This window comes from Denticeps clupeoides, chromosome 5 (assembly GCF_900700375.1).
Source record: "Denticeps clupeoides chromosome 5, fDenClu1.1, whole genome shotgun sequence".
NCBI classification, from domain to species: Eukaryota; Metazoa; Chordata; class Actinopteri; order Clupeiformes; family Denticipitidae; genus Denticeps; species Denticeps clupeoides.
Window position 1 is genome coordinate 18264422 of NC_041711.1, and position 13335 is coordinate 18277756.

Consider the following 13335-nt stretch of genomic DNA (forward strand, 5'->3'; position numbering starts at 1 on the left):
GAGAGAGAGAGAGAGAGAGAGCAAAAAGACATCGCTACAGAATTGCGAGGATTTGAATAACCATATGATGAAAGCTTTTTGGATGAAGCAGTTTCAGTATGAGAGACTAAATTAGCCAACAGCAGCCAGAGTGGGTGTTAATTTGCAACTTCTTGGTCTGAGTTTGAAGAGGACAAAAAAAGAGGAAGTGGGGAAAAACTTACCTCAAAAGTCTGATATACAGGTTTTTAATGGATCGCCTGCTGTAACTGAACAATTTAACATTCACACAGCAGTAAGTATCATAAAATGTTTCAGGACAATCTTCTGAGATGCCTTCTGGGACATGTCAGTCCTGCTATGGATCCGCAGCAGTGTCACAGAAGGACAGAGCTGCTTTGTGCTTCCATAACAATGGTGTCTCCTTTCTATGACATTTAATATTTTACAGTAGCATCTTCTTTCCCTCATCTATATGGCAATCTGATTTTGAAAGGGTTTAGCCTCACAGGAAAAATATGATCTGAGCAATTTTCAAACTGATAAAATAGCCTATGATTCAAATAGAATATTTACCATCAATCTCCTCAATGAGAACGGACTTCATGATCTTCTCAAAAAACTGTTTGTTAATGACATCTCATAATAATGGTGCTGTTAAGAAACACCATGCATTTCTGGGAGACATTAATAAAACCTGCTCTGCCATTACAATGACAGGCAGTGGTGGCCTAGCGGTTAAGGAAGCAGACCCGTAATCAGAAGGTTGCCGGTTTGAATCCCGATCCGCCAAGGTGCCACTGAGGTGCCACGTCCCCACACACTGCTCACTGGGCGTCTGTCATGGCTGCCCACTGCTCACCAAGGGTGATGGTTAAAAGCAGAGGACACATTTAGTTGAGTGCACCATGTGCTGTGCTGCAGTGTTTCACAATGACAATCACTTCACTTTTACTTTTGAATGTAACCAACATTTTTTAGTGTGAAATCCCTTGTCAAGTTTCGACAGAGACGGACAGAGCTTTTCACCACCCAATAAAAATACTCAGTCCACCCTCCCTACATCTGACAGCTGAGGTGATTACTCAAATCGAGGTGTAAATAGGCAAATTTGGAAAAAGACGTTTGGCTACGTTTGGCAAGTGCCAATGCCAAGTCTCCTATTCGCTCTCAGATTTTGACAGAGAGAAAGAGAGAGAGAAAGAGAGAAGAAAGTGATGGTTGGCAGAGCCTGTTTGCCATGCCCACTCCAAACAGGCACGCTTAATTTCGTTTCAGTGAGGCTACGTGAGCAATCCTCACAGATGCCATGCAAACACAAACGTCTGTGCCTGCTTCAATGCAAATCACTGTGCATTTGTGTGTGTATTGGTGTGACAGAGAGAGAGCTGTACACACAGACTGGTGAAGCTTAAAACACTCTGCTCTCACTGCTGGCATGCAAATCTACTCCAAAGCCAAAACTTTCTCATAAAAAATTCAAAACTGGTCTGGAGAACGTACAGTAGCATGGCATTAGTGGATAAGGCATGGTGTGGTTTACCAGTAATGTCTTGTGCTTTGCATGTTCTTAAGGCTAATAGATTTGAAACAAAGGCAAACTGATGGGTTTCGTGCATGCTAATCTTTCAACGCTCTCTGAAAGCACAAGCACCTTCAGAGACATTGTTGCTAAACATACATTCATTTGTAAAAAAACATTCTTTCACAAATATGTACTTTAGACATGTCAGTACCTCCTGCTCTTACCAGAGTGTTGAAGTCAGTCCATTTGAAATGAAGCAGGGATGGGAAAGACAAGTGTTTTTTTAAGCACATTGACCATTTACATGTCTCCACCACAGCAAGCCAACAAACCCTACTTCCTTAGATTAAATGAATTAGAATTAAAGGCCATTGATAGACCCTGCAATGACTGCTAACTAGTGCTTGTTTAAATTACATGTGGAAATCCTTTGTCAAGTTCAACAAACAAGAAATGCAGAGCAATCGTGAGGTAAAGAGGGACGAGGAGCAAGAGAAACCTCTTACGGAAGTGTACAAGAAACAGTCCCCAAACGCACCATGTTCATGTCTATGCCATTGGTGTAGGTCCACGCATGCTGGAAATATTCCTCCAGCCTCTGGCGCAGGGGATTGGGGATCTGGTGGAAACGAATAAACTCTTTGACGCGCAGCATCTGAAGGTGGTAGCGAGCCGTGCCTGAGTACAGCCGCTGAATAATGGCCGACACGTTCCCAAAGATGCTGGCGTACATGAGTGCTGCGTGGGAGAGAAAAGTAGTTAAAAGCCTGATTAGAAAAAATATCTATGCTGCTACAGTTTGTCAGATCGCCATTAAACAATACCCATTATGCCTTCCTACACTGTTTTTGCTACATTTACCATGAATAATGTCTTAATTGTCAAGAATATGCTTTCATCCATGAGGGGGAAAAAATAGGCACACAAAAAAGCAATATCCTTTAGAGTAATGGTAGCAGATATTCAGAAAAAAAGATATTTACAAAGTGAATTTCCTTTTAGCATTTTATGCATGATTTGTATATTTGCGAAATATATATGAAAAAGGGTAGAAACACCATGCAAAAGTCTGGGCATTTCTATTCTCTTGCAATTCTTTGCCTATTTAGTTTATCAAGCTCTGGTTTGTTCCTAATCCTTATTAGAATTCAGATTTCAAAGCTGAATACATTTCCCTCAAACTTGTCCATAAAATAAGCCATGAGCCCCTCCTTAAACATCTGAGAAAATATAATAATAATAAAAAACAGTAGACGGCTTCAAGATGTTTTCAGATAGCTGTACATGCTATTAAATGCTAATGAGATGTCAGGAGTGTTGGAGTTCTGAAACGATCCGATTTTTTTTTACCACAATTTGCAAATATGTGTGGATAAAAAGGGTTGCAATTCCAATTCTAAGCTAAAAGAAAACCTCTGAAACGCAACATGATGTGTCACATTTTGGAGTGTGATTGCAGTCAGTGGCACAGGGAACATTTCCTGGTAGAGGGAAGAATGGACTTGAATAAACACCAGCAACGCTGTCAAAAATGTGCTCAATATCTTAAAGAAGTGCGCTTGGGCACTATGCCTTTTGCTAATCACCTAATTTTCATTTCACAGTAGAAGACATTTTAAAGTAAGGGTGTCCAGAGTTTTGCACACTATTGAAACAATGGAACATGAAAGGATCAAAGATGTACAGCATTTCCAGTTTCACTTTGAAGTGGCTGAAACAGAAAAAGAGATCCACCTACAGCCAATGAGCATGACACAGATGGAGAAGATCTTTTCTGAGTTGGTGTTGGGTGAGACATTTCCGAACCCCACGCTAGTCAGACTGCTGAAGGTGAAGTACAGGGCTGTGACGTATTTGTCTTTTATGGAGGGACCAGAGCTGGGGTCACTGTAGTTATACAGCTTGCCGATGGAGACCCCCAAGTTGTCGAGCCAGCCAATCTTGTGGTGCAGGTAGGGTTTCTCCATGTTGCCGATGGCGTACCAGATGCAGGCAAGCCAATGTGCAATGAGGGCAAAGATGCACATGAGGAGCATGAGCACGGCAGCACCATACTCCGAATAGCGGTCCAACTTCCGTGCCACACGCACCAGCCGCAGCAGCCGAGCCGTCTTCAGCAGGCCAATCAGGGTGGTGGTCTAGACACAGAGTGACATCACACCATGACAAATATTACTTATGCATAAAGAGCAACACCCATATTAATCCTGTGATGTTTTCTAAAGCATTAATATATCGTCATATTATATACCGAGATCGTTTGAACAATAATTTCTTTAAAAATGAACAGCAAATTGATCTGTTACAGTATGTGGTCATGGAACAGGGTTAAACATTAATGGATTAATGGATGAAATAAAATCTGTTGACATGCATCTCTCTACACTCTCACAGACACATTTAGCAAAATTAATGCATCAGAAAAGCACCACAAACACATATTAAATGCAGAACTTATATAATAAATTCTCAATTCTTAAGGAAAATCTGAATCAGTGATAGTTTCTGAGCCAATAGTAAGCAGATGAGTCAGTAGTAGGGGACCAGAAATGTCATGACTTCTTCACATGGTATGTAGATGTAGCCAAATCACAGTAGTAGCATGTATCTACATTTGCCATAATCTGTAACCAGGTGGGACTGGATGTTTTAGGAAAAGAATCATTTTCATAAGCTTCCGGAAAATACCTGTGCATCCATTGTAACTTCGTAGTACATTACTAAATATGAGAATGTTTTTTCTGATAGTTTACTTACATGATAGTAGGTAAAATCTATAAGTGAAAATGAAGTGATTGTGAATCACTGCAGCACAGCACACGTGCACACCACGAAATGTGTCCATCACCCTTGGTGAGCAGAGGGGCAGCCATGACAGGCGCTCGGAGAGCAGTGTGTGGGGACTTCGTTACCAAAGTTCTTTGTTCAGTGGCACCTCAGTATCACCTTGGTGGTTTGAGATTTGAACCCACAACCTGATTACAGGTCCGCTTCCTTACCCGCTAGGCCACTACTGCCCATGTGTATATAACCTCACTGGTGTGGTATGGTACATTAAATCTTAGCATCACTAACATTTTGCACTATGCTTGTTGCCTATTCTACGCTGTTTATCAGATGTCTTTCATGGATGCAGTTACAAAAACGAATGAAACTCTTTCAGATTTCTTGTCAGCTGCTCCTGTTCACCTGTGTACAAGTGCTCTTCCTTTATAATGACACTTTATATTGATAATTCTACAATAATCTGTTGTTTTGGTTCTAACAACAGCAAGGAAGCAAGTATACTTCCAGAATATTTTATCCATGGAGTATTGCTTGTTTCAAATGCTGGCAGAACTTGCAGCCATTGGCAGATGCCCTGTTAAAATAAATTGAAATATGAGAAGGTTAAAAAAACTAAAACATCTAAGAGCACGACAATCCTAACACCCCCTTTTATCGTGAGAGTAAAAAATCCAATTTGCTGCAAATATTCAATTTCAGCTTAGATCAAACTTGCATCTACACTAAAGTGAGAGAACCGTAGCTCTCTTTGGGTATTGTCCTAAGTGTAAGTCATGAAGAAGAGTCTTTTAACCACTGGGAGCCCTCCAGGAAAATGCCGCTCTGACACAGAACGATAAACGTGAAGACAATGTGCGATTTACATGTGATAACCCTTTACAGGCACACATTCCCTCTTCTCCTCACTTTTTAGCAGGTGAGACTAAAGCTGACATCCTCCTCTCTGTGCCGTGAGCACTCCTGCATGATTCATGAGTGAGAGCGGTGGGTAACACAGAGGAGAATACGCTGAGTGCTGCCAACCCTGGGATGGCTTCATTTACACCAACACACACACACACACACACACACACACGCACACAAACACACTCAGATACACTGTACAATTGAATTAGCCACGTGCCCCTGATACACTGTACACATGCACACACACACTACCGTCTCTTCTCACATTTAGCAGGTGAGACTGACAGCCTCCTCTCACTGCTGTGCGCACTGCTGAATGATTCATGAACACGCGCGGTGGGTAACACAGAAGGACAAACACGGAGTGATGCCAAATCTGGGCAGAACTGGCAGCGGGCACAACAACACACATTCTGGGCAAAATGTTCAGGTACCCTTCAATATTAATGTCACAGTTAATTGCATTTCAGGTTCTGGTTTCAAAGCCATGCAATGTTATTTTTTCCACTGCTGCAGTTAGGATACACTAAAGACAAAAACCACAGGGTGTTTCCATTCATCTAGTGTGGACAGCTTTGGTCAGAAGGAAACCGGAGAAAAACTTCACCAACATGGAGAGAGCAGGTCCAAGCCAGGATTCAAACTGGTAAACTTGGATGTGTGAGGCCACGTCCCTAACCACCATGCCGTGTGATCCAATTGTTACCAAATTTGAAATATCCTGGCTGATGAATAATACTTTCCACTGGCACAACACTCAAATCAATGGAAAATGCCATAAAAGAAGCATGTGCTTACAGTGCCAGTGCCAGCGCAGCCTGTGACATTCTGAAACATCAGCAATTTGAACATGTTCATCTGTATTGGTTGCTATGGTTGCCAAAATAATTGGTAGTTGGGCCAGCTCAGCATTTTCATCTCACGCATGAATGTACATGGGGGAAATGTGTACATCGCTTAATGAATCATTCAGGATGATTCATGAATCAACTCAGGAAACAGTATCTGAGAAAACATTGTCGTGTGTGTCTGTGCTTTGTATTTATTTTTTGGTGAGGGGCAAATATTGAAAGAAAAATTAAGACAAAATATAGATCAAGATTATCAATTGACATATATATACTTTCAATAATCGGTTAAATAACCGTTTATTATTTTACAAAATAGGGCCGTGGCATCAGCCCACGGCAAAGTGTTCATAAATACACTATGAGGACAAAATTGATGAATTCAGGTATTTTTTTTTATCAGAGCCATTGTCACAGATGTATAATAAAATCAAGCAACCAGCCATGCATTCTCCATTTACAAACATTTATTAAACAAAATGGGTCGTTCTGAAGAGCTAAATGACTTTAAGTGTGGTATCCCTGCTGGATGTTCCATGGTTAGATTGTAAAAGGAATCACTGGTAAAAGGAAGGGTCAAGGAACAACAGCAAAGTGGAAGTCACAGAGTGAGATCAATGATTGCTCTGCTGAGTCCAGAGCTAAAGAGGAATGGGCTTCTATCGCAAAGTGTTGGATGGAGTGGTGTAAAGTAGATGTGGAGCAGTGGGACCATGAGTGATGAGTAATGCTTCTCTGTTTGGAAGTCAGAAGGGTGAGTCGGGGTTTGCTGGATGCCTTCCTGACTTTCATTGTGCTCACTGCAGAGTTTGATTGGGGGAGGGATACTTTTGTGGGGCTGTGTTTTGGGGCTTGGGCAAAATGTTGGACAATCGCATGAACACAGTTTGGGGAAGGCCTTTTTCTATTCCATGACTGTGTGCCAGTGCACAAAGCTCTATAAAGACAGTGTATTCCGTATGGAAGAACTAGTCTGGCCCACACATAACACTGACCCCATCTAACAACTTTGGACTGAACTGGCATGAAGAGATTGCCAGGTCGTCTCATCCAACATCAGTGCCTTACCTGACAAATGTTGTACAGAAATTGGCTCAAAATCCCACAGAGACACTTCAAACTCTTGTCTTCCAAGAAGAGTGGAAGCTGTTATAGTCAATGGCCTTCATTTATCAAACATGTGTAAGAATGAAAACGGGTGTACGATCATTTCACCCAATAGTATGACATGTTAAAATCCATCCCAGCGCACAAATCGTGTACAGTGTCAGTGCAGACTTGTGCTGCAGCAGAGGAAATCTATAAGAGAAATGTCTATGGCTACCGTTTTTTTTTCTTCTGATTTTATGTCATTATGTCATTTTATACAGGAGTACCTTGGTTGTACTTGGTTAAGTTCTTACTTTTTACCTTCCACTCCCCCATGTCACAAAGATTTGGGCTGTGGCCCCATACACCATGTAAACCGCAAACAGTTTCAGCCGGCAAATTTATCAACATGGAAATGGACGTATGCACGAATGCTCGTACGTACAAACAGGCATACCTGTTTCATGAATCGTACGTGGAAGTTTTTTACTCGCGCTCGCTTTAATCTACGCTCATATTGATAAACGTGGGCGCATGTATTTGAATATAATGTCATTAAGGCCCTTGTTGATTTAATGATTGTGTAGTTTATATTATACATTTAAATATATTATATGTATATATTATACATTATATTTATATATAAAATATGTATTGCCAACAGTAACTATTTTCTGAAAATAAATGTTTTTATGTATGTATGTGTGTGTGTGTGTGTGTGTGTGTGTGTATGTGTACAGACCTAGACACGGACCCTGGAGCTTTGAATCTGAACAGATAAAGGATAATTCAACATGACAGCATGAGGCAACTAATTCAAACACTTCACCAAGTGAGTAACATTTTACAAGGTCACACACAAACAACTTCAGATGAGCAGTATTTTTATATAAACACAGACAAACAAATGTTCACAGACCCCACCAAAGAACCGCCATTCTGCACACACACACACACACACACACACACATAAATGAACACACTCCACCAAGCCAGTAGAAAATGAAGAGAGCAACCACAAAAGACAGACACTGCATACCCTCCCATTCCCCACAGTCCTCACCTCTTCAGATCCTGAGCCGAAGATGAGCAGGTCGAAGGGAATGGCAGCCACCATGTCGATGAGAAACCAGCCTTTGAAATAATGGACGGCTATTTTAACAGGGTGGCTCACCACCTCCTCATTTAAGTTCACATAGGTGGTGCGAAAGTTAATGAGAATGTCCACAATGAACATGATGTCCACTATGAGATCCACCACATTCAGGGGGCTGCAGGAGTAGCCACATTCACGCCGTTTCTGCTCCTCAATATCGTTGAGCAGAAAGGCGGCCGAGTAGGGCGTCAAGATGGCCGTGTAGATGACGAGCAGCAGGATTAGCCAATCCCAGACCGCCTTGAATGGGCTGTAGTGCAGGATGGTGAACTTGTCAATGCGTGGCGTCTGTAGCTTGTATTCTGGAAGCACGTCTGCACCCAAAGACAACACCTGACAGACAGAGATGGGTTTTACTTTGAGGATAAGTGTTCAGAGTAATATGGCAGTTCTCAACAAATTTAGAAAAGACGTGCAAATTGGAAAATTCATTCCGTGCCTCCAAAAAATAATGGAGAAAAGATTGGAGAAAAATAATGGAGAAAAGATTAATCTAATTTTCATCCACAGCAACTATGATTTACTAATGCAATAACTACATGGAGCACAGACATAAAATGTACAAACCTTAAAAGCCAAGACAAAGCTTTTTGAATGTCCGGGACATGTTACCATGTAAACAACCGCGTACGTTATGCTCAAAAATATAACACTTCACAAACTCATTTAAATGCTAATGTGTTCTGCATTACATTCATCTGAAACATTCACTCGTCCTCGGGAACACACACGTCATTCATCAGCAGCAGGTTAGAACCCCTGTTAGATGCACTGAATGAATCATTCATGAGCGCCTGAGTTGACAGAGGCAGAACCAGCACCGCTTCAGCACCAGTGTGAGAGCCAAAGGTGAGGTGATGTAGTATTATTCTGCACCGTTAAATAGCTTTTGTTTTCTCTCACTTCCATGTGATCAGGGTACTTGCAACTGTGGCGACTCTTGTCCAGGAATAAGAGACCCTCAACCCTAAAATGCCTGGTTTTCCAGCATGAAATGAAATGTGGGAAACCATTCTATGCATTTTCAGAAGTTAGATCAGTTTTTCTTGGAATATTTCTGTTAGCTTTCAGTTGCTGACAATACCTATTGCACCATAACTTTCCTGCACCAAACGTCAGTCAGTCAGCGTTCTATAAATGAATCTCCAGCGCCTACTTTAACATGTGCTAAACTGGGTGCCACGATTCACTCCCAGTGGTGCTGATTAACTGAACACTGACAGCTCTATTCCAGCATTTCAGCCGTCAGTAGGGGAGCACACATCCCCCGGCACATTAAAATGATTGTGATTACATCTGAACTGTCCTAATGTGACCCCCTTTTAATCCTTATTTTCTTAATACCAGGCAGTGGAATTTAATAACTTAGATGTTGCTGGAAGACCTTCAGCACAAGGTGGCCAGACAGGGCAGCGAGTGAGATCAGTGCTCCTCGGCGGGTCCCCGGAAATAAAAGCCCCGTCTATTTTCAGCCTCCAGGATTCTCTCTACATGAATATTAGAGTGAGCCGGCTGCAGCGGAGCAGTCCCACTGACACCAAGGTGATTATCATTGTAAGCGGAGGAAATTTTCATTCGCTCCAACACCGACACTTCAATAACGCTCAGTGGGGACTCCAGTGAGCCGTATACCTCTCTAATGCATCTCGGCCATTACCACCAGCAGAGGAAGAGAGAAGGGTGCACAGGGAGGCCAGAGGCAGCGGACAGAGCAACGCAAAGGATGGGTGATGAGAAGAGAGAGAAAAGGGTTGTGGGATAAGGAGGACAAGAAAAAAATCTGTATTCAAATTACACCTAGTGCAAATAAATACATTTGTTGTGCAAAAAACAAAAGTTTTTTTTGTTTGTCGTTACATGGCTTTGGAGTATGTATGGATAAATTATCACCTCCCTAAGATGTGTCCTATGTGGCTACTCCACGCATTCTATAAATAATGATGGCTAGTTTCGTTCCTGCAACAGAAATAAGCCCGTCCTGAGGATTCAGTCCATTGCTATGATTCTTAAAATTACTTTGCAAGATGTAGTATCACAGAACAGAAATGCAGCCATTTTTTATTGGCATTTAGAAAATATCACCTCGGCATTTATGCAAATTTGTAATGGAAGGACCACTTCCCTTCTCTCAATTTTCCCAGTAAGACTCCTCTGGGGTTTGCATGACTGAAGGTCACATGACCCTCCCCCAAATAAATCTTGATGGACATCACCAATTGAACTTAAGTAAAGGAGAGGAAGGGCTTGCCCTTATCAAGATGTCCCACCCTCCAGCTCACGAGAAGCTTGTCATATGGGCACGAAATTAAAGAGCAAACCAAAGTCCACGGCCGATCAATTAACACAGCAATTAGAGCTCTAATTAAGCTTCAGGTCTGTCACCTAGCAGCAGCGCTGTGTCGGATTTCCTCCTACCATCTGCTTTGAGCAGCCAGCGCAGCGTCAGGCAACAGGGACTTGCTCGTAACTAAAGCAATATGGAGACATATTGCCCTTCCACAGTCCCCTGGGTGTTTCCTTTTAATCTGACACAAACATGATTTGTTGCTGCATACAGGATGTAATTGATGCCCGATTGTGTTCATGCACAAAAAAAACCATGAGGTGTTCAAACTGCTGACTGGGCCTGATAGTGGAGTTCAACATATTGACTGACCTTCTCTACTGATCTCCCATTGTTTATGACCAAAAAAGAGAACTGTGCACATAAACACACACATCTGAGCGCCTTGGCCGGCACACAAGAGACAAACTAACAGGCCTGAGAGTCACTATCTGTAGAAGAATAAATGATTTATAATAATCAATACTTAATAATTCAGCACATCTACAGTAGCGCTGCTATCTAACAATGTCCTTTGGAATAATTGAAGGCATAGTCGCATGCCAGACGTTTCTGCTGGATTATATACACTATGGCACATCACATGCGCCTCAGGCGCGCAGCCTCATTACTCCGACTGGTGAACGTCGACGTAAGCGGCGGCTCACAGGCGTTTCATGTGCTAGGGAGGCTCACGTCTGCTATGCATGTGCTGAAAAATTAACCGACTCCATGGGAAACGCAGGAAGATCGCTATTTTATGCAGTCGTTATTCAGAAAGCTGCGGTGCATTTCTGGTTCCTGCCTGTGATCTCGGCCAGAGAATGTATGCACAATATAAAAAGCAACAACAACAAAAGTTCGGTGTCTTCCCTTTGAGCAGAGTCTGGGGCAACATCAAGGTGAGGATAAGGTGAGTAAAGAATACAAAAAAAGACGGAACAGACAAAGGAAAGAAGGCTTCAGGCCAAAGAACAGATTAATATGAATCCCAACCTATAACATTAAAAAAAGAGTGAAATGATGAGAAATGCCATCTGTCAGTAATAAATGCCATCTGCTTGGTAGAAGGCAGCCTGCCTGTAGAAGTCCAACAAGCAGAAGCACCAGAGAGGGACATTGCCAGCAGATGAATGGGCGAGACAGAGGGACAGAAAGGAGAAGGAGCAGAGAGAGGGCCGTTCCTCTGGTGGAACAAAGCACTGACTCTCTAAAATTAGCCTCTGCCTGGTGCAGACGGACAGTGGATGAGGTGTGTGCAGATTGGCCGCCGAGAGAGGCTGTCTGGGAGGCCGTCTGGGAGGCCAATTCCAGGCCGCAGCTAATACTGGACTCTCCTCTAGCTAAAGGATAATTAGGCTACGTGATTCGGCGCGGAGCCGGTGGTGTCGCTCCACTGGGCATCCTCAGCACAAGATGTACTGCACAGTCAGGTGAGAACACACACACACACACACACACCACAGCGACAGCGGTAAAGGTCAGACTGTGACAGACAATTTACAGCCCTGGATTACACTAGTTAAGAAGGACAAGTGAGGACAGAGTTGACACTCCAGACCCTCAAGTTTAAGGGAATCCATAAACAAAAACAAGGAATTTTGTCATCAATTTTTTACATTACAGAACAAAACTGAAGATACAGGAATAGTGAGGTCAACATCGCTCTTGACAACAGGGATGGATTGACAACAGGGAAGTCTTAGGCCCCGTCCACATGGGAACGCTTTTCTCTAAAACCAGATTTTGGTTTCTTAAAAACTTGTGTCCACACAGCAGCGTTACCTGAAATGTTTCTGTCCATATGGAGACACACAGAACGGCCCGAATGCTGTTTTAACACTCTCCACACCCGTATGTTGCGCTGTCCCATACGCAACAAAAATATAATTCTCAATATATTATGTGACAATATATTTTGTGTGTGGTTCCATATATTGTGAATTGTACATAGTAATATATGTTGATACATTCTACAATAACATATTTTATATGTAAGTGTCAGCGTGCGAGTTCGTGGACGCATTTGCAGGCATGCTTGGAGCGAGGGGAGAGGACACTGGACGAGCTGGGGAGGATGACCGGGGCACTTGGGCGGTGAGAGGGAGGCAGGAGATGAGTGAAAAACAGGGGTGGAGCAGTGGACGCTCTGGCTCCGTGGGGACTAGCGGGGAAGGATGCGAGGGAATGAGGCTGGACGGGAAGGTGGGGTAACATGGAAGATTGTCTTAGCAAAAGGGGCAGGCAAACTCAAGGTCAAGGTCATCAAAGGTCGTGGTTATAAGTTACAATCAGTCGGGCGTGGGTAATGAAGGCTAGCGTCTCTTGGAATAAATTCAACAAAGAGCGGGTAGCGTTTCCTCGGGGTCACCTGGCTTTTATACTCAGCGCTGCAATATAGCAATATACATATAGCAATATACGTTTGTTTCGTAAGGGGTAACTCCCTGGTCTCCTCCGCAGCATGTTAAACCACAAGAACACGTTTTTTTGCCCAGCCGTGTCTTTTCATTAGAAAGCATAGAGAGGATTTCTTGTAGTTGATTTATGAGGTTCTGTGTTATCCGCCATTGTTGTATGTATGGCGTATTCGGGGTCATAGATCAGGTTGGGCTAATATGTCAGGGACATGCTGTGGAGTAGAGCTGTAATACGTGGATCCTTTTTGGATCCGGCTCCTTCTGAGTCACTCAGTAAACTGATGAGTCACTTGAGTCAGTAT

At 42.7% G+C, this 13335-nt stretch overlaps 1 protein-coding gene and 1 long non-coding RNA gene across 6 annotated transcripts in view; one reads left to right on the forward strand and one right to left on the reverse strand.

Annotated features, from left to right (window-relative positions):
- LOC114790975 (potassium channel, voltage gated eag related subfamily H, member 7) overlaps window positions 1-13335 on the reverse strand; it is a 60090-nt gene that overhangs the window by 14143 nt on the left and 32612 nt on the right. For 4 of the 5 annotated variants that reach the window (XM_028981433.1, XM_028981432.1, XM_028981431.1 and 1 more), the window contains 3 exons: window positions 8198-8623; window positions 3243-3642; window positions 2043-2242 (listed from right to left, as the gene is read on the reverse strand). In XM_028981433.1, the coding sequence (XP_028837266.1) occupies window positions 2043-2242; window positions 3243-3642; window positions 8198-8623 (1026 nt within the window). Of the gene's footprint in view, window positions 1-2041; window positions 2243-3242; window positions 3643-8197; window positions 8624-13335 lie in introns of all 5 variants that reach the window. The other variant, XM_028981434.1, reaches the window with a different exon arrangement.
- LOC114790976 (uncharacterized) lies at window positions 5452-9985 on the forward strand. Its single transcript, XR_003749885.1, has 4 exons — window positions 5452-5627; window positions 5714-5843; window positions 7875-7966; window positions 9763-9985. It is a non-coding gene; the product is annotated as an uncharacterized LOC114790976 (long non-coding RNA).